General features: G+C 51.5%; 1 protein-coding gene across 1 annotated transcript in view; it reads left to right on the forward strand.

Annotated features, from left to right (window-relative positions):
• The window catches only part of LOC147109579 (uncharacterized), a 152,061-nt gene that overhangs the window by 40,898 nt on the left and 86,728 nt on the right, over positions 1–24,435 (forward strand). Inside the window, exon 2 of the mRNA XM_086004208.1 lies at positions 7,327–7,402. Coding sequence (XP_085860334.1) covers positions 7,354–7,402 — 49 coding nt within the window. The 5' untranslated portion in view covers positions 7,327–7,353. The remainder of the gene's footprint in view (positions 1–7,326; positions 7,403–24,435) is intronic.

Genomic DNA, 24,435 nt, shown 5'->3' on the forward strand with positions numbered 1-24,435 from the left:
GACAAAGCTTGTGAGGACTTAGAACTGGTCAAGAGAGTCTACCGTATAAACTGTGCCATAAGCAGACCAGATGACTCAGGTGATGAAGCAGAGAGCCCATCAAGGATGAAAAGGCCAAAGGGTATCCATGTCTTCAAAAAGCCTAGTTTCTCCAAGAAGAAAGAAAAAGACTTTAAGGTCAAAGAGAAGCCAAAGGAAGAAAAGCACAAAGAGGAAAAACACAAGGAGAAAAAGTCCAAAGATATAACCGCAGCAGATGTTGTTAAGCAGTGGAAAGAGAAAAAGAAAAAGAAGAAGCCTGCACCAGAGCAGGAAGCAGTTCCGGTGGATATTCCTTCTTTCCTCAGGCCAATCTTTGGTGTTCCATTAGCCGAGGCTGCTGAGAGGACTATGCTGTATGATGTGATCCAGCTGCCAGCAGTTTTTCGAGAGTGCATTGACTACATTGAGAGTTATGGCATGAAGAGTGAAGGAAACACTGAAACCCTCTCCAAGCAAAGATCGCAAGGAGGCCTCGATCTATACAAAAGCAGATTGATGACCATGCCGCAACTGCATCTTGTCATTCACCGCCAGAACAATCTCATGAAGACACATCAGACTTACCCGTGTTGAGAAGGTCCACACGTGAAGTAAAAGAGCCTGATAGACTTAATCTTTGAGTACAATGTAAAGCTTTGAAAATGTGTTGACTGTTTTGAAAATGTTTGTTTATAGAGTACTAACAAAAGTGTTACTGATATTATCTTTATTGTTTTCTTGAAAGTTGATTGATATTGATTTTGTTAAACCTCAAAGAAAGGGGGATGTAATGATCAATAACGTCATTCTATAGTGGACACTAGGTGGAGCCGTAGAGCTGTGTAGAGCTGTATGTATAAGACTACACTACCCAGCTGTATGTATATTAAGACTACATTACCCATGAGGCACTAGGCTACCCAGAAGGCAACAGTCAAGATGGAAGCCTCTACAGATACTGTACCTAGTCCACATGTGCTCAATAAAGTAACTAGCAAAAGCTAGCTGTGTTCATAATAAGAATGTCTATTTATTAATGAACATAAGAATCACTAAAACAGATTATGTGGGCATTATCACACTGCTATTTGTGGGACCTTGCTGTACGTAAATTGGCTGCTATGTAGGCCTCGCGATCCTGATTTTAGCCCCTTAAGGGACAATGTCCTGCGGATTGAGCTGGTAAGACACTTCTTTCTTGTATTGAGGGCCACAACCCTGCCCTTGTCACAGACTTGCTTGAGCCCCCATTCAGTGAGCTTACCATTGGCGCTTCCCCTCCCCCGACTCTCTTCAAGGGCTGAGGTGGAACTCTGCTGTTGCCGGGGGTGATCACCACATAGGATGTGACATAGCAGGGAGGTCAAAGGTCATGGCCAGGCAAAGCCTGGCTAAGTACAATAAAGTTTGGGTCAGTCTGTTCCAGCAAGAAGGATCTGAAGGTGCCTGCCACTCCGAAGTCTTTCGACACTGTCAGGCACAGGGACACAGAAGGGGTCTAAAATACTTCATAAAATGATAAAAGTAATAACCAAGGAATTTTGGCTATTTCAATTAACAAAAACATACAAAATGCGAGCATACAAAATGGCAAAGTAAGGAAACATTTGCAGGGCTATGGGGAAAGAGCAGGGAGTGAGACTAATTGGGCAGCTCTTTCAATACACCAGCACAGGCACAATGGGCCGAATGGCCGCCTCCTGTGCTGTACGATTCAGTGATACAGATATAGGCAAGCCAGATGCTTTGAGGGGCCCCGGTATTATTTTATTCATTCTGGGGATGTGGGCGTCGCTGGCAAGGTCGACATTTATTGCCCATCCCTAGATGCTTTGCACAGGTGGTGGTGGGCCGGCTTCTTGATGCCTCGATTTTAAATTTCTCATCCTTCGGGTTCAAATCCCATCAGCGCCTGCCCTGCTCTACCTCTGTAACCTCCTCCAGCCCTACAATCCTCTGAGATTTCTGCACTCCTCCAACTCCGGCCTCTTGTGAAACCCCACTTCCTTTACCCCACCATTGGTAGCTGTGCCTTCAGCTGGCTAGGCCCTAAGCTCTGAAATTCCCTCATTAAACCTCTCTACCTCTCTCTCCTCCTTTCAGACCCTCCTTAAAACCTACCTCTTTGACTAAGCTTTTGGTCACCTGCCCTAATATCTCTTTGTGACTCGGTGTCAATTTTGTCTGACAACACTCCTCTGAAACGCCTGGGACATTTTACCACATTAAAGTCGCTATATAAATGCAAGTTGACATTCATGACCAGTGAAGGAGTGATAACACTATGCACTGCGTGGCAGCTTGGCTCAGTTGGTAAAGCTCCTAACTTTGGGTCAGAAATTAGTTTGATCTTCACACCAGAGTCAAATTTAAGCTGAATGTCCGTACACACTGAGGGAGTGCTGCATTGTTAGAGGTTCCATTCTTCTTTTCACATTAAGCCAAGGCCCTGTCTGCCTGTTTAGGTAGTTCAAGCAGATGCTGAAGATCCCGTGGCACTATTTAAAGAAGCACAGGGAGTTGGGTGTCACCCGAGGCTATGTTGAAGGCACACTCTCCCTTCTGAGTCAATAGGTCATCGGTTCAAGTCCCACCCCAGAGACTCGAGCACAAAATCCAGGCTGACACTCCCAGTGCAGCGCTGTGGGAGTGCTGCACTGTCGGAGGTGCCAAATTTTGGTTGAGATGTTAAACCGAGGCACCGTCTGCCCTCTCGGGTAGATGTAAAAGATCCCACATCACTGTTTCGAAGACGAGCAGTGGAGCTTTCCAGGTGTTTCACCGGTGCCAGTCACAAATGACAGTCTCCTAATTGCCTGAATGAATTGATGCGCTATCAATTACTCATAAAAGACTGAGAGTTAGAAGAGTAACTAAAGGCTTTTATTAACAACAGAATGGAGGTCTGCCTCGAGTGGTCGACCGGTCCAGGATACCAAGGGCTGGGGAGCAGTCACCTTTATACTAGGACCTGTGGGAGGAGTCAGCCGAGGCATATCCAGGCATGTACACAGTGGAATACAAACAGGACAAACAGGAATACAAACAGTGGTTTACCACATTCACCCCTTGTTTAAAATTGAGTCCGGCGGGGTGAAGTGTATTAAAAGTTAGTGTATTGGAGTCTCTCCGGAGGTCTTGTCTGCCGCTGTGATCGGCGTGGCGACGGCAGGGGTAGTGAAGCTTCCGGCGTCGAGTCCAGCGTAGGCTGTGGCACAGGCGTGTCGTCCTCGTAGATGTCGAGCGGGTCGCGGGGCCCAGGCCTGCCGTCTGCTGGGGCTGGATATCGGATCGTGGGGGGGGGTGGTAGTGGGTAGTGGGTTACTGTGGTCCCCGAGGGTGCAAGGTCTCTTATGGAGACTGTGTCCTCCCGCCCGTCCGGGTATGCGATGTAAGCATACTGGGGGTTGGCGTGGAGGAGGTCGACCCTCTCGACCAGGGGGTCCGTTTTATGGGTCCTCACGTGTCTTCTCAGTAGGACCGGCCCTGGGGACGTCAGCCATGGCGGTAGCGATGTCCCTGATGTGGACTTCCTTGGGAAGACGAACATTTTCTCATGAGGGGTGGCGTTAGTGGCAGTGCAGAGCAGTGACCGAATAGAGTGGAGCGCATCGGGGAGCACATCCTGCCAGCGGGAGGTTGGAAGGCCCCTAGACTTTAAGGCTAGCAGGACGGCCTTCCAAACTGTCGCATTTTCTCTTTCCACCTGTCCGTTCCCCCGGGGGTTGTAACTGGTGGTCCTGCTTGTGGCAATACCCCTAGTTAGCAGGTACTGACGGAGTTCGTCGCTCATAAACGATGAGCCCCGGTCGCTATGGATATAGCTGGGGAAGCCGAACAGGGTGAAGAGGTTGTTCAGACATTTAATGACCGTGGCACTGGTCATGTCCGGGCAGGGGAAGGCGAACGGGAAACGGGAGTACTCATCAATAATATTGAGGAAGTACACATTGCGGTCGGAGGAGGGGAGAGGCCCTTTAAAATCAACGCTCAGGCGCTCGAAGGGGCGAGTGGCTTTTATCAGGTGGGCCCTGTCTGGTCTATAAAAGTGTGGTTTGCACTCAGTGCAGACTTGGCAGTTCCTGGTCATGGTCCTGACCTCCTCAATAGAGTAAGGCAGGTTGCGGGCCTTGATGAGGTGGAAGAACCTGGTGACCCCCGGGTGGCAGAGGTCATTGTGGAGGACCCGTAGTCTATCGATCTGCGCGCTGGCGCAGGTGCCACGCGATAGCGCATCCGGGGGTTCATTTAGCTTCCCGGGCCGGTACAAGATCTCGTAGTTGTAGGTGGAAAGTTCGATTCTCCACCTCAAGATCTTGTCATTTTTGATTTTGCCCCTCTGCTTGTTGTTAAACATAAAAGCAACTGAACGCTGGTCAGTGAGCAGGGTAAATCGTTTTCCGGCCAGGTAGTGCCTCCAATGACGCACAGCCTCCACAATCGCCTGGGCCTCCTTCTCAACAGCGGAGTGTCTGGTCTCCGGGCCTTGGAGGGTTCGTGAAAAGAAGGCCACGGGTCTCCCCGCCTGATTGAGGGTAGCGGCCAGGGCAAAGTCGGACGCGTCGCTTTCCACCTGGAAGGGGATGGATTCGTCCACTGCGTGCATGGTGGCTTTGGCAATGTCCTCCTTGATACGGTGGAAGGCTAAGCGGGCCTCTGCCATCAAGGGAAAAGAGGTGGACTTGATCAGCGGACGGGCCTTGTCTGCATAGTAGGGGACCCACTGGGCGTAATAGGAGAAAAACCCTAGGCACCTCTTCAGGGCCTTGAGGCAGTGGGGCAGTGGAAGTTCCATAAGGGGACGCATCCGGTCGGGGTCGGGACCGATGACTCCGTGTTCCACAACACAGCCAAGGATGGCGAGGCGGTTTGTGCGGAATATGCACTTCTCCTTGTTATATGTCAGGTTTAGGAGTTGGGCGGTGCGGAGGAATTTTTCGAGGTTTGCGTCATGGTCCTGCAAGTCACGGCCGCAGATGGTCACATTGTCCAGATATGGGAAAGTGGCCTGCAACGCATTTTGATCTACCATCCGGTCCATCTCCCTTTGGAAGATGGAGACCCCGTTGGTGACGCCAAAGGGAACCCTAAGGAAGTGATAGAGGCGGCCGTTTGCCTCAAAGGCAGTGTACTGGCGGTCCTCAGGGCGGATGGGGAGCTGGTGGTATGCTGATTTCAGGTCAATGGTCGAGAAGACGCGGTACTGCGCGATCTGGTTGACCATATCAGCTATACGGGGGAGTGGGTAGGCGTCCAGCAGGGTGTAGCGATTTATTGTCTGGCTGTAGTCGATGACCAGGCGCTGCTTCTCGCCGGTCTTAACGACCACAACCTGGGCTCGCCAGGGGCTGGTGCTGCCCTCAATAATCCCTTCTTTCAGGAGCCGCTCCACTTCGGTTTTAATGAAAACCCTGTCCCCGGCACTGTATCGCCTGCTCTTTGTGGCGATGGGCTTACAGTCGGGGGTGAGGTTAGCAAACAGTGGTGGGGGGGTGACTCTGAGTGTGGAGAGGTTGCACCTGGTGCGCGGCGGGCAATTTGGAAGCTGCTGGCTGCGGACTGTGAGTGGGGGTAGGGGTCCACCGTACGCCATCGTAACACTTTTAAGGTGGCACTGAAAATCTAACCCCAGCAGGACGGCAGCGCAGAGGTCAGGCAGGACCAGAAGTTTAAAATGATCGTACACGGTCCCGTCTACTACGAGTGTCACCACGCAGTAGCCGCCGATGTCCGCCGACTGGGACTCGGAGGCCATAGAAATCCGCTGTTGCGCAGGCAGGACTGGGAGAGAGCAACGCCGCACCGTGTCGGGGTGGATGAAGCTCTCCGTGCTCCCAGAGTCAAAAAGGCAGATTGTATCGTGACCATTTACCTTAATGTCCATTGTGGAACTGGCCAGTTGGTGCGGTCTCGCTTGGTCCAGTGTAACGGATGCCAGCGTAGGGGTCGGTGTGTCGCTGCGGGTATCAGATGAGGCGGTGTCGGGGGCCTGCTGCGTCCCGGCTGTCGTCCAAGATGGCGGCGTCCATGATCCCCATGTGGCTGGAGGCGTCCAAAATGGCTGCTGTACCGGTGATTCGCACACGGCCGGGGAGGTCCAAAATGGCGGCCCGCATGGCCCACACGCGGCGCTGCTGGGGTTCGGGGTGGCTTTGGCCCTGCAGACGCTAGCGTAGTGTCCCTTCTTCCCGCAGCCCGAGCAGATCGCGTTTTTCGCCGGGCAGCGCGCTCTGGGGTGTTTTGCCTGGCCACAGAAGTAGCATTTCTGGCCTTGGGGCACTGCTGTCTGGCCTTGGGACACTGCTGCGGTAGTTGGGCCGTTGTTGGGGTGTGGCTGGGGTGGCACGGCGCTATGAGGCGGTCCTACCGTGTCCCAGGCTGTCATTCCCCGCGGCGTCCACGGTGCAGCGGAGTAGGCATCCATGCCCTGGTAGGCTGCATCCAACGATAGTGCGAGTTCAGAGGCCTTGTTGAGGTCGAGGTTACTCTGCTCCAACAGTCGCTGTCGTGTGTAATTGGATCTGTGGCCCGCTACAAAAGCGTCCCGGATAAGTTCCTCTGTGTACACGGCGGCCTTTACATCCTTACAACCACAGGCCCGGCCAAGCACAGACAGTGCCTGAAGGTATTCCACGGTCGATTCCCCAGGTTGTTGTTTACGACTCCCCAGGAGGTGCCTGGCGTACACTTCGTTCACTGGGCGCGTGTACTGGTCCTTGAGGAGCTTGATAGCATCCGCGTACGAGGTCGCGTCTTGGATGACCGAGTACACTCGGTGGTTCACTTTGGAGGTCAGGACATCCAGTTTGTCCTCGTCCGATTTGATTGCTGCGGAGGCAGTCAGGAATTTTTCGAAACACTTAAGCCAGTGAGTAAACTTGGTGGATGAGTCCGCCTCCCGATGATCTAAGTCCAGGCATGCTGGTGTGAGGATCTTCTCCATTATAAAAATGTTGTTAATAAAATTGATGCGCTATCAATTACTCATAAAAGACTGAGAGTTAGAAGAGTAACTAAAGGCTTTTATTAACAACAGAATGGAGGTCTGCCTCGAGTGGTCGACCGGTCCAGGATACCAAGGGCTGGGGAGCAGTCACCTTTATACTAGGACCTGTGGGAGGAGTCAGCCGAGGCATGTCCAGGCATGTACACAGTGGAATACAAACAGGACAAACAGGAATACAAACAGTGGTTTACCACATGAATACAATGGGGATGTTCCCAAATTATCCACTATAGGAATGAGACAAGTCGTCCTGAAGCCTGAGGAGTATATCTGAAATCTGTGTCTCTCTGTTTCCATAGTGAGATCTCAGCCAACCCCACGTTGACATGCCTGAAGGTTCGCTGTGTTCTGGCAAAGAAGCACCTGCTGTGGAAGGTCAGTACCTGCCTTATCAAATGGCCATTCGGCCCAACTGGTCCGTGCCGGTGTTTATGCTCCACACGAGCCTCCTCCCACCCACTTCATCTCACCCCATCAACATAACCTTCTATTCCTTTCTCCCTCGTACTTGTCTAGCTTCCCCTTGAATGTATCTGTGCTATTCGCCTCGACCACCCCCTGTGGTAGCGAGTTCCACATTCTAACCACTCTTTGGGTAAAGAAGTTTCTCCTGAATTCCTTATTGGAATTATTGGTGATGACCTGATATTGATGATTATTATTAAAGACGTTACCCTTTGGAGTTTATTTGGGTAGTGTTGTGCCTTACAGACCAGGAAGGTCTCAGGTTCGATCCCCTGCAAAGTTAACTTGCCCTTTCCAGGGCAGTTGCAATTAATACGTCTTTCAGATAAGATAGAAAACCAAGGCGCTCTCTGCCCTCTCGTTTGTTGTTTGTGGGACTTTGCTGTGCACCCGGAGCGGGCGCCCCGCCCAGAGAGACTCCCGGAGCGGGCGCCCCGCCCAGAGAGACTCCTGGAGCGGGCGCCCCGCCCAGAGAGACTCCCGGAGCGGGCGCCCCGCCCAGAGAGACTCCCGGAGCGGGCGCCCCGCCCAGAGAGACTCCCGGAGCGGGCGCCCCGCCCAGAGAGACTCCCGGAGCGGGCGCCCCGCCCAGAGAGACTCCCGGAGCGGGCGCTTCATAAGGGACCCACTTTCAGATTGTAAAGCTTCGATTGGGCTTTTGGGAGGAATGTGTATTTTTTGCAGAAATCTTTGCTTTGTGTTTGTGGCCATCAAACTTGGGACCTCTTTTAAAGGGTCTCCGTCACTTTGGAAGATGAACACCCTGGGGCTAAATTGAATGTCTGTCCTTTTTGCTTGCTGTAGTTCCATAATAAATATGTGTTTGCGATCTCTATAAATTCTTCTGATGAAGTTCTCCTGTTGTGAAAGTTACGGTGTTGTCTAGGTGGCCGCCATTTTGGAAACTGGGACCCAGTGGAACTTCCATCTTAAGAGAGGGTATGCATAATCCTTCATAACACCGGGCAGTGCAGTGCCAAGGTGGCCCCATTAACCCTTCCTTGTACTCTAGTTCAGATACCTTACAATGGTGACTGTTTAACAGTCAGACCGATTGAACAGAGATGTGCTTATTGCAGTGATTGATTGCACAGAATTACATCGAATTTACACACAGAAACAGGCCCTTCATTCCAACTGTTCCATGCCGGTGTCTATGCTCCACACGAGCCTCCTCCCATCCCTCTTTATCTCACCCTATCAGCATAACCTTCTATTCCTTTCTCCCTCATGTACTTATCGAGCTTCCCCTTAAAGGCATCAGGTCTGCCTGGAATGTAGGATAGTTGAATCAGAGGCTAAGATTGTGTAGTGGTTGTGTTACTGGGCTACTAATCCAGAGGCCTAGACTAATAATCCAGAAAATGTGAGTGCAAATCCCACCATGGCCGTCTGAGAATTTAAATTCAGTTTTTAAAAATCTGGAAGTAAAAAGCTGGTCTCAGTAAAAGTGACCATGAAGCTGTCGGATTGTCGTTTAAAAACCAAACTGGTTCACTCACGACTCTGCTGTGGGACCTAGCATGCCACTCAGTCAGGTCAACCAGGGGATGGGCGATAAATGCCGGCTTTGTCAGCGACGCCCACATCCCGAGAACGGATTAAATAGAAAATCTGATCTTCCCTCCTCTCTCTCTCTCTCTCTCTCTCTCTCTCTCTCTCACACACACTGCAGCTGGTAACTCCCTCACTGTGAATGCGTAACTCAAACTCAGTGAGACAGAGCTGCAGGGGCGAGGGGCAGTTTGTAGTTTGTGCGAGTGCAAGATGAGTGGCTGTGTTTACTGATTGTGGTGCCAGAAATGACCGGGACAGAAAGCAGGGTCACAACATCGCACTTTCAGGCCAAGAGGGCAGTTCGTTCCCTGTGCTCTCTCAAAACTCCCTGAACACGGACTGTGATTGGCTGGAGCTGGTGCATTCCATCTAAGGCTCACTCCCCATGAGTCCAGCAGGCTTGACCTTCCTCCTCCACAGGAAGTGTCCTTCAGGGCAACACATGACTGAGCGATAGCTACAATCTGAGAGCTTCGGAGAGAGCGTCCGTTGTCTGTGCCAGCTCGTGTTGTTACTTGACTTTTGTTTTGCTGTTGTTTCTCAGTCTCGTCCACTCCACCTCCCCCAACCACCATATCTCTCCTTCAGGCATTGACCTCTTCGCTGCGGGCACAGTTGCCACAGGTGATGACTGACCACCGGTCACCCACATGACCAGTTCCTTTGTGGGGAGGGGTTGGTTGCCTAGACGACGGGTATCGCCAGGCAGTTTAACCGTATGATGCCTCGTAGCCGAGCCCCAAACCTGTCCTCAGTTGACGTCCGTCACTGGATAGTGATTGGGCCTGGGGACTGATCACCTGCACCTCTACCCACCCTCAACCCCCCACGCCCCACCACTAGCCCAAGGACATTGAGGTCAAAGGTAACACAACAACAGTTGCCCCAGCTCCGATCAGCTAATGTAGTTCACTCCACCCTTAACTGCCCTCTGAAATGACTGAGCAAGCAACTCTCAAACCACTACCAAGGATTCAAGAAGGAGGCGGCGCCACCACCACCACCTTTTCAGGGGCAACTAGCAACGCCCACATCCTGAAAATCAATAATCGAAACCTGGGACATTCTGATCCACATGGGTCAACTCCACACTGGGTAGTGCAGTTTCACACTGAACCATCTTTTAAGGAGAGCTGATGGGTGGGTGGGGGTGTGCGGGGAAAGAGGGTGGGGGGATGGCAGGAATAGAGCTCCGTTGAACTAAATGTAGGAAGGTTCAAATGGGCCTTGGTACCAGGGCAGAGTCCGCCTCCGCTAACTGTGCCAACCCAATTGCTGCTGGCCAGCCGGGATAGGCATTCCAAAAAGCTGGAAAGTGACCTCTCGCCTCAGCTGACGGGAATCTGAGATCGGAAAACTAAGCTTTATGGAGGGAAAATTGGGTCGCGTCCCCTTTGGGGCGATAACTTCGCTACTTTTAGCTCTTCGAAAAAGTTAGCGCCCCTGCGCCTGAAATTCAATGGTAGCGCCCCAAGCAGGAGGCGGGGCGCTACTGGAAGCGCTCCCCCTCCCTCTTGGGGCGCTCCTATTGAATATCGCGGCGCTACGTGCAACAGCGCCACACACGCCGGCGTGTAACGCCGCAGTACTGCAGGCCTCCCTCCCCTGATTAAAGGAGAGGGACCTAGCACAGCGCGCACCGGGGCCCTGCTGGGCCACCAGGGAGCCACCAGGGAGCGGGGTGCCGGGTAAACAGCCCGGCACTCAAGAGGAGTGCTGGGCTGACAGATCATGGCCGGTACCCAGCAGGAGGAAGCCAGAGGTGGCAGGTGCTGGCAGGTGGCCCCATAAAAAGGTCGCCCGGCACCTGCCCTTTAATTATCGCCGCAAAAACACCACCCTGACCCTGCCAGACATGGTGTCCAGCGGTAGGTCAGGGGGCGCGAGCAAAGTTTGCGGCCAGGGTGCTGCGCGCGGTGGTGACGTCATCGCCGGAGGCGCAGCGCCGCTGGGCGCTACCGGCTACCTCCCGCTGAATTTCGCGGGAGGCGTACGCGGCGCCACGCCCGGGCGTTAGTTTCCCGCTAGCACCCCGTTAGTGCTCCCTCGGGGTGCTAACGGGAGGCGCAGATCAACTGAATTTTTCCCCCTTAGTCTCTGGAGAACCACAGAACTTCAGGGAAGTGAAATCCTGCTGGGATTTATGATCAAAAGAAAGAGATTATTTTTGCAATATCGCAATGATGTTTGTGGGATCTTGCTGTGCGCACATTGGCCACAGCATTTCCCTCCATTACAACAGTGACTACACTTTAAAAACACTTCATTGGCTGTAAAGCCCTTTGGGACGTCCTGAGGTCCTGAATGGCACTGTTCTTTGATGTTCAATGAAGCGCTGTGGGGCGTTTTTCTTCGATAAAGGTGCTATATAAATGCAAATTGTTGCTGTGTGCAGCAAGAGTCCAAGGTGATATTAATACAGGGCCTGAGGTGCAGCAATGGCTGATCCCCGAGTTCCCAATGACTCTAACATCCCACCCAGTGTGGTACTGGGGCACACTGGCTGGGAATTCTTGGGTTTCCTGGCTGGGAATTCTTGGGTTTCATGCCTGATCTATGCTTGGTTCGCTGATCTCGGTCATTGCGGGGGGCTGTGGGTGTGGGTGGGGGTGCTACAATTGACTGTCGTGTGCCTGGGCCAAAGAGGAGGGGGACCCTAATATCAGGCAGGGTACTGCTCTTGATCACGGTGCAGTGACCCCTGCTGGAAAGGACGTGCCCATGGACATCAGGTTTGGTGGTGGGAGGGGCATCATAGGGCCTTGATCTTGACCTCTTAACTGATTCTGTTTCTTTCTTCCCTAGCCCTGAGGGCAATGAGGCCGATTGTAGCACTCCCTTCACCGCTACCGCGACTGAGACCAGGCATTGAATCCGGGACCGTCCTGGTCTGCATGGTTCAGTTTGCACCCTGGTTAACTTATTGACCAGCCAAACGATGGAGGAAGTCTTGAGGAGAAAAGACTCCCCCACCCCTCCCCCAGTGAGTGCAGAACTTAATCCTGCGGCCTTCATGGGGTCAGGAGCGAACCGTGTCCTGGCTCGAGATGGAGGAGAGAACCTTTGGCTTTCTTCCATCTCTGCGGTCCAAAAAATGTAATTAGCGAGAGCACCGCTTGGTTGCATTCCCTCACGATGTCATCTACCGGGACACCTCCCTCCCTTTCCTCTTGACACTGAGTGCGCGAGGAGTAGGAGTAGGAGTGCCTCTGTCAGCATAGCTCGGCACAGGACGGAGAGGAAACAATAGGCCTCAAGGAACCCAAATATCTAGTCGCCATGGTGACTGAGGAGGAGACAGTTCAAGTTCAGGGTAGTCTGTGCCGTGTGGTGACTGGAAACAGATCCTATTGGTCCATTCCTGTAACTGTCGAGAGTGCCAAGGAGGTTTATCAGGATTGTTAACCCTCTCTCACCCTGAGATTAGTCGCTCCTTTTTCCTGTATGTATAGTGCAATATGAGGTTAGTAACGGTGGTTTCTAGGCCCCATGCACGACTACTAAAGCTACTTTCCAATATCATCATGGTGCCAGGACATTTAGCTGTCGATGAACAATATAAATGGGGACTCGGCTCCCTGACAAACCCAGGTTTACTGCAGCAGTCGGTGAGTAGAGTGGACAGAAGCCTCGGTGTGAAGGCCGTGCAGTGCTCTGTGAGCTAGTTTGGGAGATGTGAGGCAGCGATAACTTTCATTTTAAACACAACTGCAACCAGTCAACCTAATGCATAGTCATACCTTTTGTGCTCTCTGGATAAGGGGGTTCCACGGGCACTAACAGTCACGTTGGGATAAGTCAGTAAGTGGTGGTGAGGGGCCACTTGTATATCCAGCAACAGTACGTTCCCTGTAGTTATGGTGGTCCCTGTCTCACCGTTGGAATTGTCTACTTCACTTTGCTTATCCCATTAATTTCACTTTGCTTTTAAATCTTCAGAATGACTTTAAATGTGTAATTCTTGACTAGTAATAAATCACGGTGAGAGCTGGTGCCTCATTGGTTCCGAGTAGTTGTCAGATGAAGAATTTCCCCTATGGGGACACTTCCTGGGATGTAGACTCTTCAAATCTGCACATTGTTGAACAGGTACAAAATGGAGTGAACTGGTACCATAGATAAATACATAAAGGCTAAATGGCAATGTGAGGTTATATAGCAAATAACAGGCAGTTGGCAATGGAGCATTGTACAGCATGAGGAGGAGCTGCCATGGGATTATGTAGAGATTAATGGGCAATTGGAATACAGTTACATAGAGCATAATGGGCAGTTGGCAAAGGGTTAAGTCTAGGATAATGTGCAGCTGGCAGAGTTAATTAGTTAATAGGCAGTTGGCATGGGGTTGGATAGAGAATACTGGGCCATTGACATAGGGTTACCTTTCCCATTCCCACATGTCCCAAAGCACTTCACAGCCTATGAATTACTTTTGAAGTGCAGTTACTAGGAAAAGCGGTAGACAATTTGCGCACAGGGAGGTCTCGCAAACAGCGAATAAGGTGATTGACAAGTTCATCTCTTTTTGGTGGTGTTGGTGTCCTGGCCAACCTACCTCCCTCAACCAAGAGAACTCTTTGCTCTTCTTCATTAGCGCAATGGAATCTTTTACATCTGCTTAAAAGGGCAGACTGAGCCTTAGTTTAACGTCTCATCTGAACGACGGCACCCGAGTGTGCAGGACTCCCTCAATACTACACTTGGAGTATCAGCAGAGATTGTTCACATCTTAGATTGGGGCTCAAATGCACAACATAGAAACATAGAAGATAGGAGCAGGAGTAGGCCATTCGGCCCCTCGAGCCTGCTCCGCTATTCAATGCGATCATGGCTGATCATCCAAATTCAGTACCCGGTCCCTGCTTTCTCCCCATATCCCTTGATCCCTTTAGCCTTAAGAAATATATCCAACTCCTTCTTGAATATATTTAATGTATTGGCCTCTACATTTGAGTAAGCATGCTATAATGAGCAAGAGCAATAGCTTAAGCCGAGAATAATGGGCTGTTGGCATTGGGATGCATGGCAGATAACCCCATTATAGTCATTATCTATAGAGTATAGTGGATATTTGGCACAGAGTTACAGAACAGATACTGGACAACTGGCAAAGGGTGACATGAAAGATAATGGGCTAATTTGGGAAGATAGTTGGAGCATGTTGGGCTGATTTGGGGAGATAGCTGGAGCACATTGGGCTGATTTGGGGAGATAGCTGAGACATGTTGGGCTGATTTGGGGAGATAGCTGGAGCACGTTGGGCTGATTTGGGGAGATAGCTGGAGCACGTTGGGCTGATTTGGGGAGATAGTTGGAGCATGTTGGGCTGATTTGGGGAGATAGCTGGAGCACATTGGGCTGATTTGGGGAGATAGCTGAAGCACATTGGGCTGATTTGGGGAGATAGCTGGAGCATGTTGGGCTGATTTGGGGAGATAGCTGGAACATGTTGGGCTGATTTGGGGAGATAGCTGGAGCACATTGGGCTGATTTGGGGAGATAGCTGAGACATGGGCTGATTTGGGGAGATAGCTGGAGCACATTGGGCTGATTTGGGGAGATAGCTGAGACATGTTGGGCTGATTTGGGGAGATAGCTGGAGCATGTTGGGCTAATTTGGGGGGATAGCTGGAGCATGTTGGGCTGATTTGTGGAGATAGCTGGAGCATGTTGGGCTGATTTGGGGAGATAGCTGGAGCACATTGGGCTGATTTGGGGAGATAGCTGGAGCACGTTGGGCTGATTTGGGGAGATAGCTGAGACATGTTGGGCTGATTTGGGGAGATAGCTGGAGCACATTGGGCTGATTTGGGGAGATAGCTGGAGCACGTTGGGCTGATTTGGGGAGATAGCTGGAGCACGTTGGGCTGATTTGGGGAGATAGCTGGAGCATGTTGGGCTAATTTGGGGAGATAGCTGGAGCATGTTGGGCTGATTTGGGGAGATAGCTGGAGTATGTTGGGCTGATTTGGGGAGATAGCTGGAGCATGTTGGGCTGATTTGGGGAGATAGCTGGAGCACGTTGGGCTGATTTGGGAGATAGCTGGAGCAGGTTGGGCTGATTTGGGGAGATAGCTGGAGCATGTTGGGCTGATTTGGGGAGATAGCTGGAGCAGGGTGGGCTGATTTGTGGAGATAGCTGGAGCATGTTGGGCTGATTTGGGGAGATAGCTGGAGCACGTTGGGCTGATTTGGGGAGATAGCTGGAGCAGGTTGGCCTGATTTGGGGAGATAGCTGGAGCATGTTGGGCTGATTTGGGGAGATAGCTGGAGCATGTTGGGCTGATTTGGGGAGATAGCTGGAGCAGGTTGGGCTGATTTGGGGAGATAGCTGAGACATGTTGGGCTGATTTGGGGAGATAGCTGGAGCAGGTTGGGCTGATTTGGGGAGATAGCTGAGACATGTTGGGCTGATTTGGGGAGCTGGCTGAGACATGTTGGGCTGATTTGTGGAGACAGCTGGAGCACGTTGGGCTGATTTGGGGAGATAGCTGGAGCAGGTTGGCCTGATTTGGGGAGATAGCTGGAGCATGTTGGGCTGATTTGGGGAGATAGCTGGAGCAGGTTGGGCTGATTTGGGGAGATAGCTGAGACATGTTGGGCTGATTTGGGGAGATAGCTGGAGCAGGTTGGGCTGATTTGGGGAGATAGCTGGAGCATGTTGGGCTGATTTGGGGAGATAGCTGGAGAATGTTGGGCTGATTTGGGGAGATAGCTGAGACATGTTGACCTGAGGTGGTGGGATCCGGCGAAGGTTATGGAGGTGGATGCTAGTTATGAAAAATGTTGAAACCCCTAGCCCCCGCCCCACTTCCTGGGTTTTCTCATTGATGCTGAGGATGTTGTCAAATGTGCAATAAATAATTTGCTCTCGCTGAACTCAAGAGAACAGCAACAGAGAAAGGATTGAGTTTTCTGATGGGATCTTTTAATTATTTTGATCTTGATAAATAATCTAGGTTGGTATTCTGCACATCCATCAATTCTCACCTGGTTATCTGGGTGAAGTACCCAGTGTCTGAAACCCACAATCACCGCGCAAGAGGGTAAATTAAGGTTTGGGCGCTTCAAGTCTCTGATTGGCTGTTGGACAACTGAAACCACACGCAACCAATAAAGAATACTGATTCGGACTTAACCCTTTCAGTACCGAGCCCATGTGATAGGAGTAGAGAGAAAATATTTCTGCTGGTTGGGGAGTCCAGTACTAGGGGGCATAGCCTAAAAGTTAAAGCCAAGCCTTTCAGGATTGAAGTTAGGAAACACTTCTACAAGCAAAGGGTAGAAGTTTGGAACTCTCTTCCGCAAACAGCAGTTGATGCTAGGTCAATTGTTAATTTAAAATCTGAGATTGATGGACTTTTGTTAACCAAAGGTATTAAGGGATATGGGCCAGAGCCTAGATCCCATTTATATGGAGTTAGGTCACAGATCAGCCATGATCTCATTGAATGGCGGAACAGGTTTGAGGGGCTAAAATTCTGTTCCTATTATCCTAGTGTGTTTAACCCTTTCAGTACCAAGCCCATCTGATAGTGTGTTTAACACTCTGTGCCAAGCCCATCTGATAGTGTGTTCAACTCTTTCAGTACCAATCCCATTTGATAGTAGTGTGGCGGAGCCACCAAAGGTCTCAGAACAATTAGTAATAATCCCTTTAACTACAGTGTAGTGCAGCTGCGGACTGCACCTTTAAACTGCCTGTTAACTACTGTATTGTGTTTTCCTGCACTCCACGTGATGACGTCATGACGCCGATCACGTGACCACCAGTGGCGCGAAGAACGCGATGACGTTATGACGTCAGCTTCCAGAATCTTCCAGTAGTCGTCGAGTGCCCAGCAAGCTGATTAGACCTGTGTGCCATTTCTCCTGTAGTTTCCCTGTTAACTTCGTTGTTCATTAAAACCTGTTGATTTGATTCATCGAGTCGAATACCTTATTCAGATAGGAACCTCCGTTCCTACATTGGTGACCCCGATCTCGTCGGAAAACTTTCGTCGAGGATGAACACGAACGCCGTCATCCTTAAACTGCCGCAGTTCTGGGAACAGCAGCCAGCAGCATGGATTTTCCAGGCAGAAGCACAGTTCGCTCTCCGGGAGGTCACAGTGGATTCGACCCGTTATTATTACGTGGTTGCCGCTCTCGACAGTGCCACGCCCTCGCGGGTCATCAGCATCCTTGGAAGCCCACCGGAGGAGGGCAAGTACGAAGCGCTTAAAGCCCGTTTGCTACAGGTATTTGATCTTAATAAGTCGGAGCGGGCACGCAAGCTTATTTCCATGCCCGGCCTCGGGGACTCAAAACCGTCAGAGCTGATGAGTCAAATGCTCACGCTGTTGGGCGCGGAACCCCAATGTTTTTTATTCCGCGAGCTTTTCCTCTGCCAGCTACCCGAACCGGTTCAGGTGGCCTTGGCCAACACTGCCATCACAGACGGTGCTGAACTCGCTGCAGAGGCAGACAAGATATTTACTGTTACTCAGCAATGTTGTGCAGCCACGAGGCGCCTTTCCCCCACGCGAGCGAAGCCCAGCCCTCCCCCAGCAGGATGGTGCGCGTACCACGCCCGTTTTGGCGCCAAAGCTCGATGCTGCCGGCCTCCTTGCGGTTTCCCTCAAGAAAAAAAAAAAACTCCAACAAGCCCGCGTCCTCCCGGACAGACGACAAGGTCTGAAAAGCACGGCGAGTTAGCTATGGCAGCGGGCTCAGCGGGCAAACTCATTTACGTTACGGATTCTGTTACGGGCCGACGATTCCTGTGCGGCACTGGTTCACAGTGCAGCATCCTGCCAGCTTCAAAGCTGGACCTACTATCCGGCAGCCAGGGGCCTTCCCTCGTGGCAATAAACGGCACTGCCATGCGTACGTTCGGTAAACGGATGGCAAACTTAACCTTCGCCGGTCAGCGTTTTGTCTGCGACTTTATTACAGCTAAGGTCTCACAGGCCATCCTGGGGGCTGATTTTTTCTGTGCCAACGGTTTGCTGGTCGACGTCCAATACTGCCGACTCATTAATGCATCCACTTTCCACGCAGTGCCCTGCCACCGCAGCACCGCCGTGTCCTGGTCGGTGGCCTGTGCGGTTCCGTCGCAAGACAGGTTTACGCGCCTGCTCGGCGAATTCCCGGAGCTCACCAGGCCTACGGCACACGGCACGGGTGGAGCACCATATCTCCACGACCGGAGCACCCGTTTACGCTCAGGCGCGGCGATTAGAAGCCGGCAAGCTGGCAGCCGCAAAGGCTGAGTTCCAGACCATGGGGCGCCTCAGGATCATCCGGCGTTTGGACAGCCCTTGGTCCTCCCCACTGCATATAGTACCCAAACCAGGCGGCGGATGGCGACCCTGCGGGGATTACAGACGCTTAAACGACGCCACGACACCGGACAGGTATCCTATTCCCCACATCCAAGATTTTTCGGCACATCTGGCTGGCAACTCTATATTTTCTAAAGTGGATCTCGTTCGTGGATATCACCAAGTTCCGGTGCACCCTCCAGACGTCCCCAAAACGGCAGTCATCACTCCGTTCAGCCTTTTTGAGTTCCTCCGCATGCCATTCGGTCTGAAAAACGCAGCTCAAGCATTCCAGCGGTTGATGGACTCTGTCTTACGGGACCTGCCCTTCATTTTTGTATATTTGGACGACATCCTAATAGCCAGCAAGGATACGACAGCTCACATGGCCCATTTACGTACACTTTTCACCCGGCTCAGCCAACACGGCCTTATTGTCAATCCGGCCAAATGCACGTTTGGAGTATCCAGTATTGATTTCCTGGGACACAGGATTACCCCAGAAGGCACCATCCCACTAGCCACCAAGGTAGAGGCAGTTACCGCATTCCCGCGGCCTCACACAGTCAAACCCCTGCAAGAGTTCTTGGGGATGGTAAATTTTTATCATCGTTTCGTCCCCAAGGCGGCCCGGTTAATGCAACCTCTGTACGAAGCACTAAAAGGAAAGTCGGGCAAGGAGGTTCTCACTTGGACACCGCAAATGGACCAGGCGTTCCGCGATACCAAAGCGGCGTTGGCGGATGCAACTATGCTAGCACACCCACTCCCGGGCGCGACTGTTGCCCTCACTACGGATGCCTCCGACTACGCCATCGGAGCAGTTCAAGAGCAGTGGGTTGACGGGGGTTGGCAGCCGTTAGCCTTTTTCAGCCGCCAACTGCACAAGAACGAGCGAAAGTATAGCACTTTTGACAGAGAGTTGCTAGCCCTGTTTTTGGCCATCCGGCATTTCCGTTTCCTTCCAGAAGGCCGTCCGTTCACTGCATTCATGGACCACAAGCCGCTCACCTTTGCCATGGCCAAAACGGCGGAACCTTGGTCAGCTCGGCAGCAGCGCCACCTCACGTTTATATCCGAATTCACAATGGATTTGCGGCACGTGTCAGGCAAGGATAATCTCGTGGCAGATTGCCTTTCCCGGGTTCCAGTCCAGGCCGTCCACCTGGGCATCGATTTCGTCGGACTGGCTGAGGATCAACTGGCAGACCCAGAGGTACAAGCGTTTAGGACCACGCCTTCCAGTTGGCAGGTTGCAGACGTGCCGTTTCAAGCGGCAGGAACCACGCTCTTGTGCGACACATCCATGGGAGTGCCCCGGCCCATTGTGCCGGTCGAATGGCGCAAGAAAGTATTCCAGGCAATCCGCGGGTTATCTTACCCGGGGATGCGGGCTTCTCAACGGCTACTGTCCCGCAAATTTGTTTGGAAAGGCATGCATTTGGACGTCCGGGACTGGACAAACAATTGCGTCGATTGTCAAAAATCCAAAGTCCACCGTCACGTCAAGGCTCCAGTTGCCAACTTCCCGGTGCCTGAGCGCCGTTTCGACCACGTTCACGTGGATTTAGTAGGTCCCCTTCCCAGGTCACGTGGATTCACACACCTCCTGACGGTGGTAGACCGGACCACCAGGTGGCCAGAGGTGATTCCCTTGGCCGCTACCACCGCAGCAGACGTCGCCAGGGCGTTTCTTTCGTCGTGGGTGGCTCGGTTCGGGGTGCCATCGGACATCTCCTCGGACCGCGGTCCACAATTCACATCAGAGCTGTGGAACGCAGTGGCACAAGGCCTGGGTACCAAGCTGCACCGTACCACCGCGTACCATCCGCAGGCGAATGGTCTGTGCGAAAGGTTCCATCGGTCTCTCAAAGCGTCCCTCCGTGCCAGCTTGAGGGGACCCAACTGGGTGGACAGGCTCCCATGGGTGATGCTGGGCCTCCGGACAGCCCCAAAGGAGGATCTTCAGTCTTCATCGGCTGAGCTGGTTTATGGCCAGACACTCAGAGTGCCAGGTGACTTTCTCCCTCCACACACCGAACCATGGTCTGCAGCTCAACAGCTCCTGCTACATCAGGAGGCAGCTAGGAATTTCCTGCCCATCCCAACCTCGCAGCATGACCTGCAGAGGCCTCACGTCCCGACAGAGCTCATGAGTTCGGACTATGTCTTTATTAGACAGGACGGTCACAGAGACCCGCTCAAGCCGCCGTATACCGGACCTTTTCGTGTCATCTCATCAGGGGAAAAGTTTTTCACAGTCGAAGTCATTGGAAAGTCCGATACCATCTCTATCGACCGGCTCAAACCAGCCCACCTAGATCGGAGTGAGCCTGTCGTGGCTGCCCAACCGCCTCACCGCGGCCGACCGCCGTTGGCCGCCAGACCAGCCGTGCACCAGCCCACCGTCGAACAGCCCGATTCAGCCTCAGACGCGCCTGCACCTCTGACTACCGTTTCTGCCTCACCCGAGACGCCGCTTCTGTCGCAATCCGGCACTGGTTCTTCTACTAACGCCCCGTTTCCGCTGCCTGAGTTTCGTCGCCGTTCGGCCAGGATCATTAAACCTCCTACTCGGTTGACAATGTCCGTTAAAGTGGATTCTGGGGGGGCGCCTGTGGCGGAGCCACCAAGGGTCTCAGAACAATTAGTAATAATCCCTTTAACTACAGTGTAGTGCAGCCGCGGACTGCACCTTTTAAACTGCCTGTTAACTACTGTATTGTGTTTTCCTGCACTCCACGTGATGACGTCATGACGCCGATCACGTGACCACCAGTGGCGCGAAGAACGCGATGACGTCATGACGTCAGCTTCCAAAATCTTCCAGTAGTCGTCGAGTGCCCAGCAAGCTGATTAGACCTGTGTACCATTTCTCCTGTAGTTTCCCTGTTAACTTCGTTGTTCATTAAAACCTGTTGATTTGATTCATCGAGTCGAATACCTTATTCAGATAAGAACCTCCGTTCCTGCAGTAGTGTGTTTAATTCTCTCAGTTCCCAGCACCATGTTTAACCCTCTCGAGACCAAGTCTGTGTTACAGCTGTATGCTTAACCCTTTCAGTACAAAGTGGCGGCAGTGCATTTAACTCCCTCAGTACTGAGCGAGCGTCCCAGTTGCATGTTTAACTCTTTCAGTACCTAGCCCATATTGTGGTGGTGGGTTTAACTCGGCACCACGTTTAACAATCTCAGGACCAGGCCCGTGTAGCCACAGCACATTTAACCTCACTGTTCGGGCAGTGCACCGGCATCACGATTAACCCCCTAAATGTGGCAGTACATTTAACAACAACCATTTGCATTTATATAGTGCCTTTAATGTAGCAAAAAGTCCCAAGGCACTTCACAGGAGTGTAACTAGACACCAAGCCACATAAGGAAACATTAGGACAGGTGACCAAAAACTTGGTCAAAGAGGTAGGTGCTACACAGCGTAGTCCTGAGAGGACTCCAGCCCTACAACCCTCCGAGATCTCTGTGCTCCTCCAATTCTGGCCTCTTGTGCATCCCGATTTCCTTTACCCCACCATTAACGGCCATGCCTTCAACTGTCTAGATCCCAAGCTCTGAAATTCCCTCCCTAAACCTCTCCATCCATCTACCTGTCTCTCCTCCTTTAAGACGCTTCTTAAAACCTACCTCTTTGACTAAGCTTTTGGTCATCTGTCTGAATGTCTCTTTTGTCCGATTATGTTCCTGTGAAGCACCTTGGGATGTTATACTACTTTAAAAGCACTATATAAATGCAAGGTGTTGTTGTAAATGAACATTTATAAATGAACTTATAAAATTCTAACAGGACTAGACAGACTAGATGCAGGAAGGCTGTTCCCGATGACGGGGGAGTCCAGAACCAGGGGTCACAGTCTAAGGATAAGGGGTAAGCCATTTAGGACTGAGATGAGGAGGAATTTCTTCACCCAGAGAGTGGTGAACCTGTGGAATTCTCTACCACAGAAGACAGTTGAGGCTAATTCATTAAATATATTCAAGAAGGAGTTAGATATATTTCTTAAGGCTAAAGGGATCAAGGGATATGGGGAGAAAGCAGGGACAGGGTACTGAATTTGGATGATCAGCCATGATCTCATTAAATGGCGGAACAGGCTTGAGGGGCCGAATGGCCTACTCCTGCTCCTATCTTCTATGTTTCTATGTCTATGTAACATTTGCAGATGGACCCAATTTACTTGTTGACTTGTGTTGTGGTCACTAAATCCTGATGTAACTGTTTGTTAAATAAATACTGTCAAATGGTTAAAAAAAAAATTCCCCTCTGTTTTGATGTATCTCGCTCTCAAAAGCGCATCCAGGTCCCTGGATCTAAATGAGTTTCCAATCATTCTTGCTCCGTTTAATTATGTCCCACTCCTCGTTTACCCTGCACCTTGACTGCTCCGTGCAGTGCAAATCCTGGGGCACTGCTCCAATCCACAGGATGGCAGAGAAACATGTCGGGCTGTGCCTGAAGAGAAAGTTTCCTTTCATTCTCAGAAAGGTGTCCGCTGTGGCTCAGCGGTAACACTCTCGCCTCTGTGTCAGAAGGCTGCGGGCTGAAGCCGCAAGCCAGAGTTTTGAGGACATAATCCAGGATGACACTCCCAGTGCAGTACTGAGGGTGTAGTGTATGTAACCTGTACCACCTTAAGAGGATACCTTAAGGTGATGGACTACTTTTTGATGGCTCCTGTACACTGTAGTACCGGTGGTGACCACACCAGTATATAAACCCTGCGGAGCAAAGTGTATCCCAGTTCAGCCCTGACCCTCAATCACTAAAGACCTGTTTAATTATTTCTGTAGTCTGTGTCCTGTTATTCAGCATAACTACATTTGAAAACACAGACTCAACAGTGGCGATGAGTCTGATCTTACCTAGTGGCAGTTGCATCAAAGGAAGCTTCGTCCTCTGAAATGGGCGTCGAACAAGGACATCCACCCTCAACATCCTGCTGGGCATTGCATCGCATGGGAGGCCATCGGGAACCCGGGTTGGTTTCTGGCCACGAAGTCAAACATCAGTGAACATCCCTTCGACGACAGCGGCGGGTAAGCCCGATCGAGCGGCGCGGGGGGGAAGTCGGCCGAGTTGTCAGTAAGAGAAGGGGAGGGAAACGACAAAAAGGGTGGAGAACATGACCGCAGCCAGTGTCGGGCCGGACTGCAATCGGGGCAGAGACGCGCAGCAGCCAGAAAAGCGTTTATGACCACAAGGACCACGGGAGCGGCGGGGAACAAGAGCAGCAGCGTAGGGGAAAATAAAGGACCACTGGGAGGCGTGAACGGCAACAGCACGGGAATTGCCATTTTGAGTCGGCGGGGGAAGAAGACAAGAGCGGGAAAAGCCGCCATTTTGAAAAAATAAAATAAAATAATAATCATATCCGAAGGAAAGGAAACTCAACAAGGATGCCAAAAACGAGTAACATCACTGCTTTTGATAATGATGTGGAAGATTGGGCCACTTATGTGGAACGCATCGAAGTTTACTGTACAACGAATGAGGTACCGGAGGATAAAAAAGCACTAACCCTATTAAACTCGATGGGTGCGAAGACGTACGGGTTATTAAGGAACCTTGTAACACTAGATAAACCGGTAGGGAAGAGTTTCGCGGATATTGTTACTATCCTGCAAGAGCATTTAAACCCCACGCCGCTGCTGATAGCGGAACGATTTAAATTCTACAAAAGAATTCAACTTAAAGAAGAAAGCAACGCTGAATTCCTAACCGAACTGCGCAAGTTATCAAAGTACTGTCAGTTCGGTACAGGACTAGCAGACGCACTGAGAGGTATGTTTGTGTGTGGGCTCCTAAGGGAAGGAACCCAGAAGCGACTGTTAGAGGAAAAGGACCTTACGCTGGACAAAGCTTTCAGCATTGCAGCATCGCACGAGGCAGCAGCACGGGGCGCTGCAGAGATACAGCAAAGGCCATTGGAATTCAGCACCAATGAAATGGCATTGGGCGCAGTAAAGTGCTATCGTTGCGGAAGGACAACGCATGACCAGAACCAGTGCTGGTTCAAAGATAAAGAATGCAGGCAATGTGGCAAACTCGGTCACATAGCAAGAGTA

The sequence above is a fragment of the Somniosus microcephalus genome, chromosome 12, assembly GCF_052327205.1.
Source record: "Somniosus microcephalus isolate GS21.2 chromosome 12, FLI_Smic_1.0, whole genome shotgun sequence".
In the NCBI taxonomy this organism is placed as follows: Eukaryota; Metazoa; Chordata; class Chondrichthyes; order Squaliformes; family Somniosidae; genus Somniosus; species Somniosus microcephalus.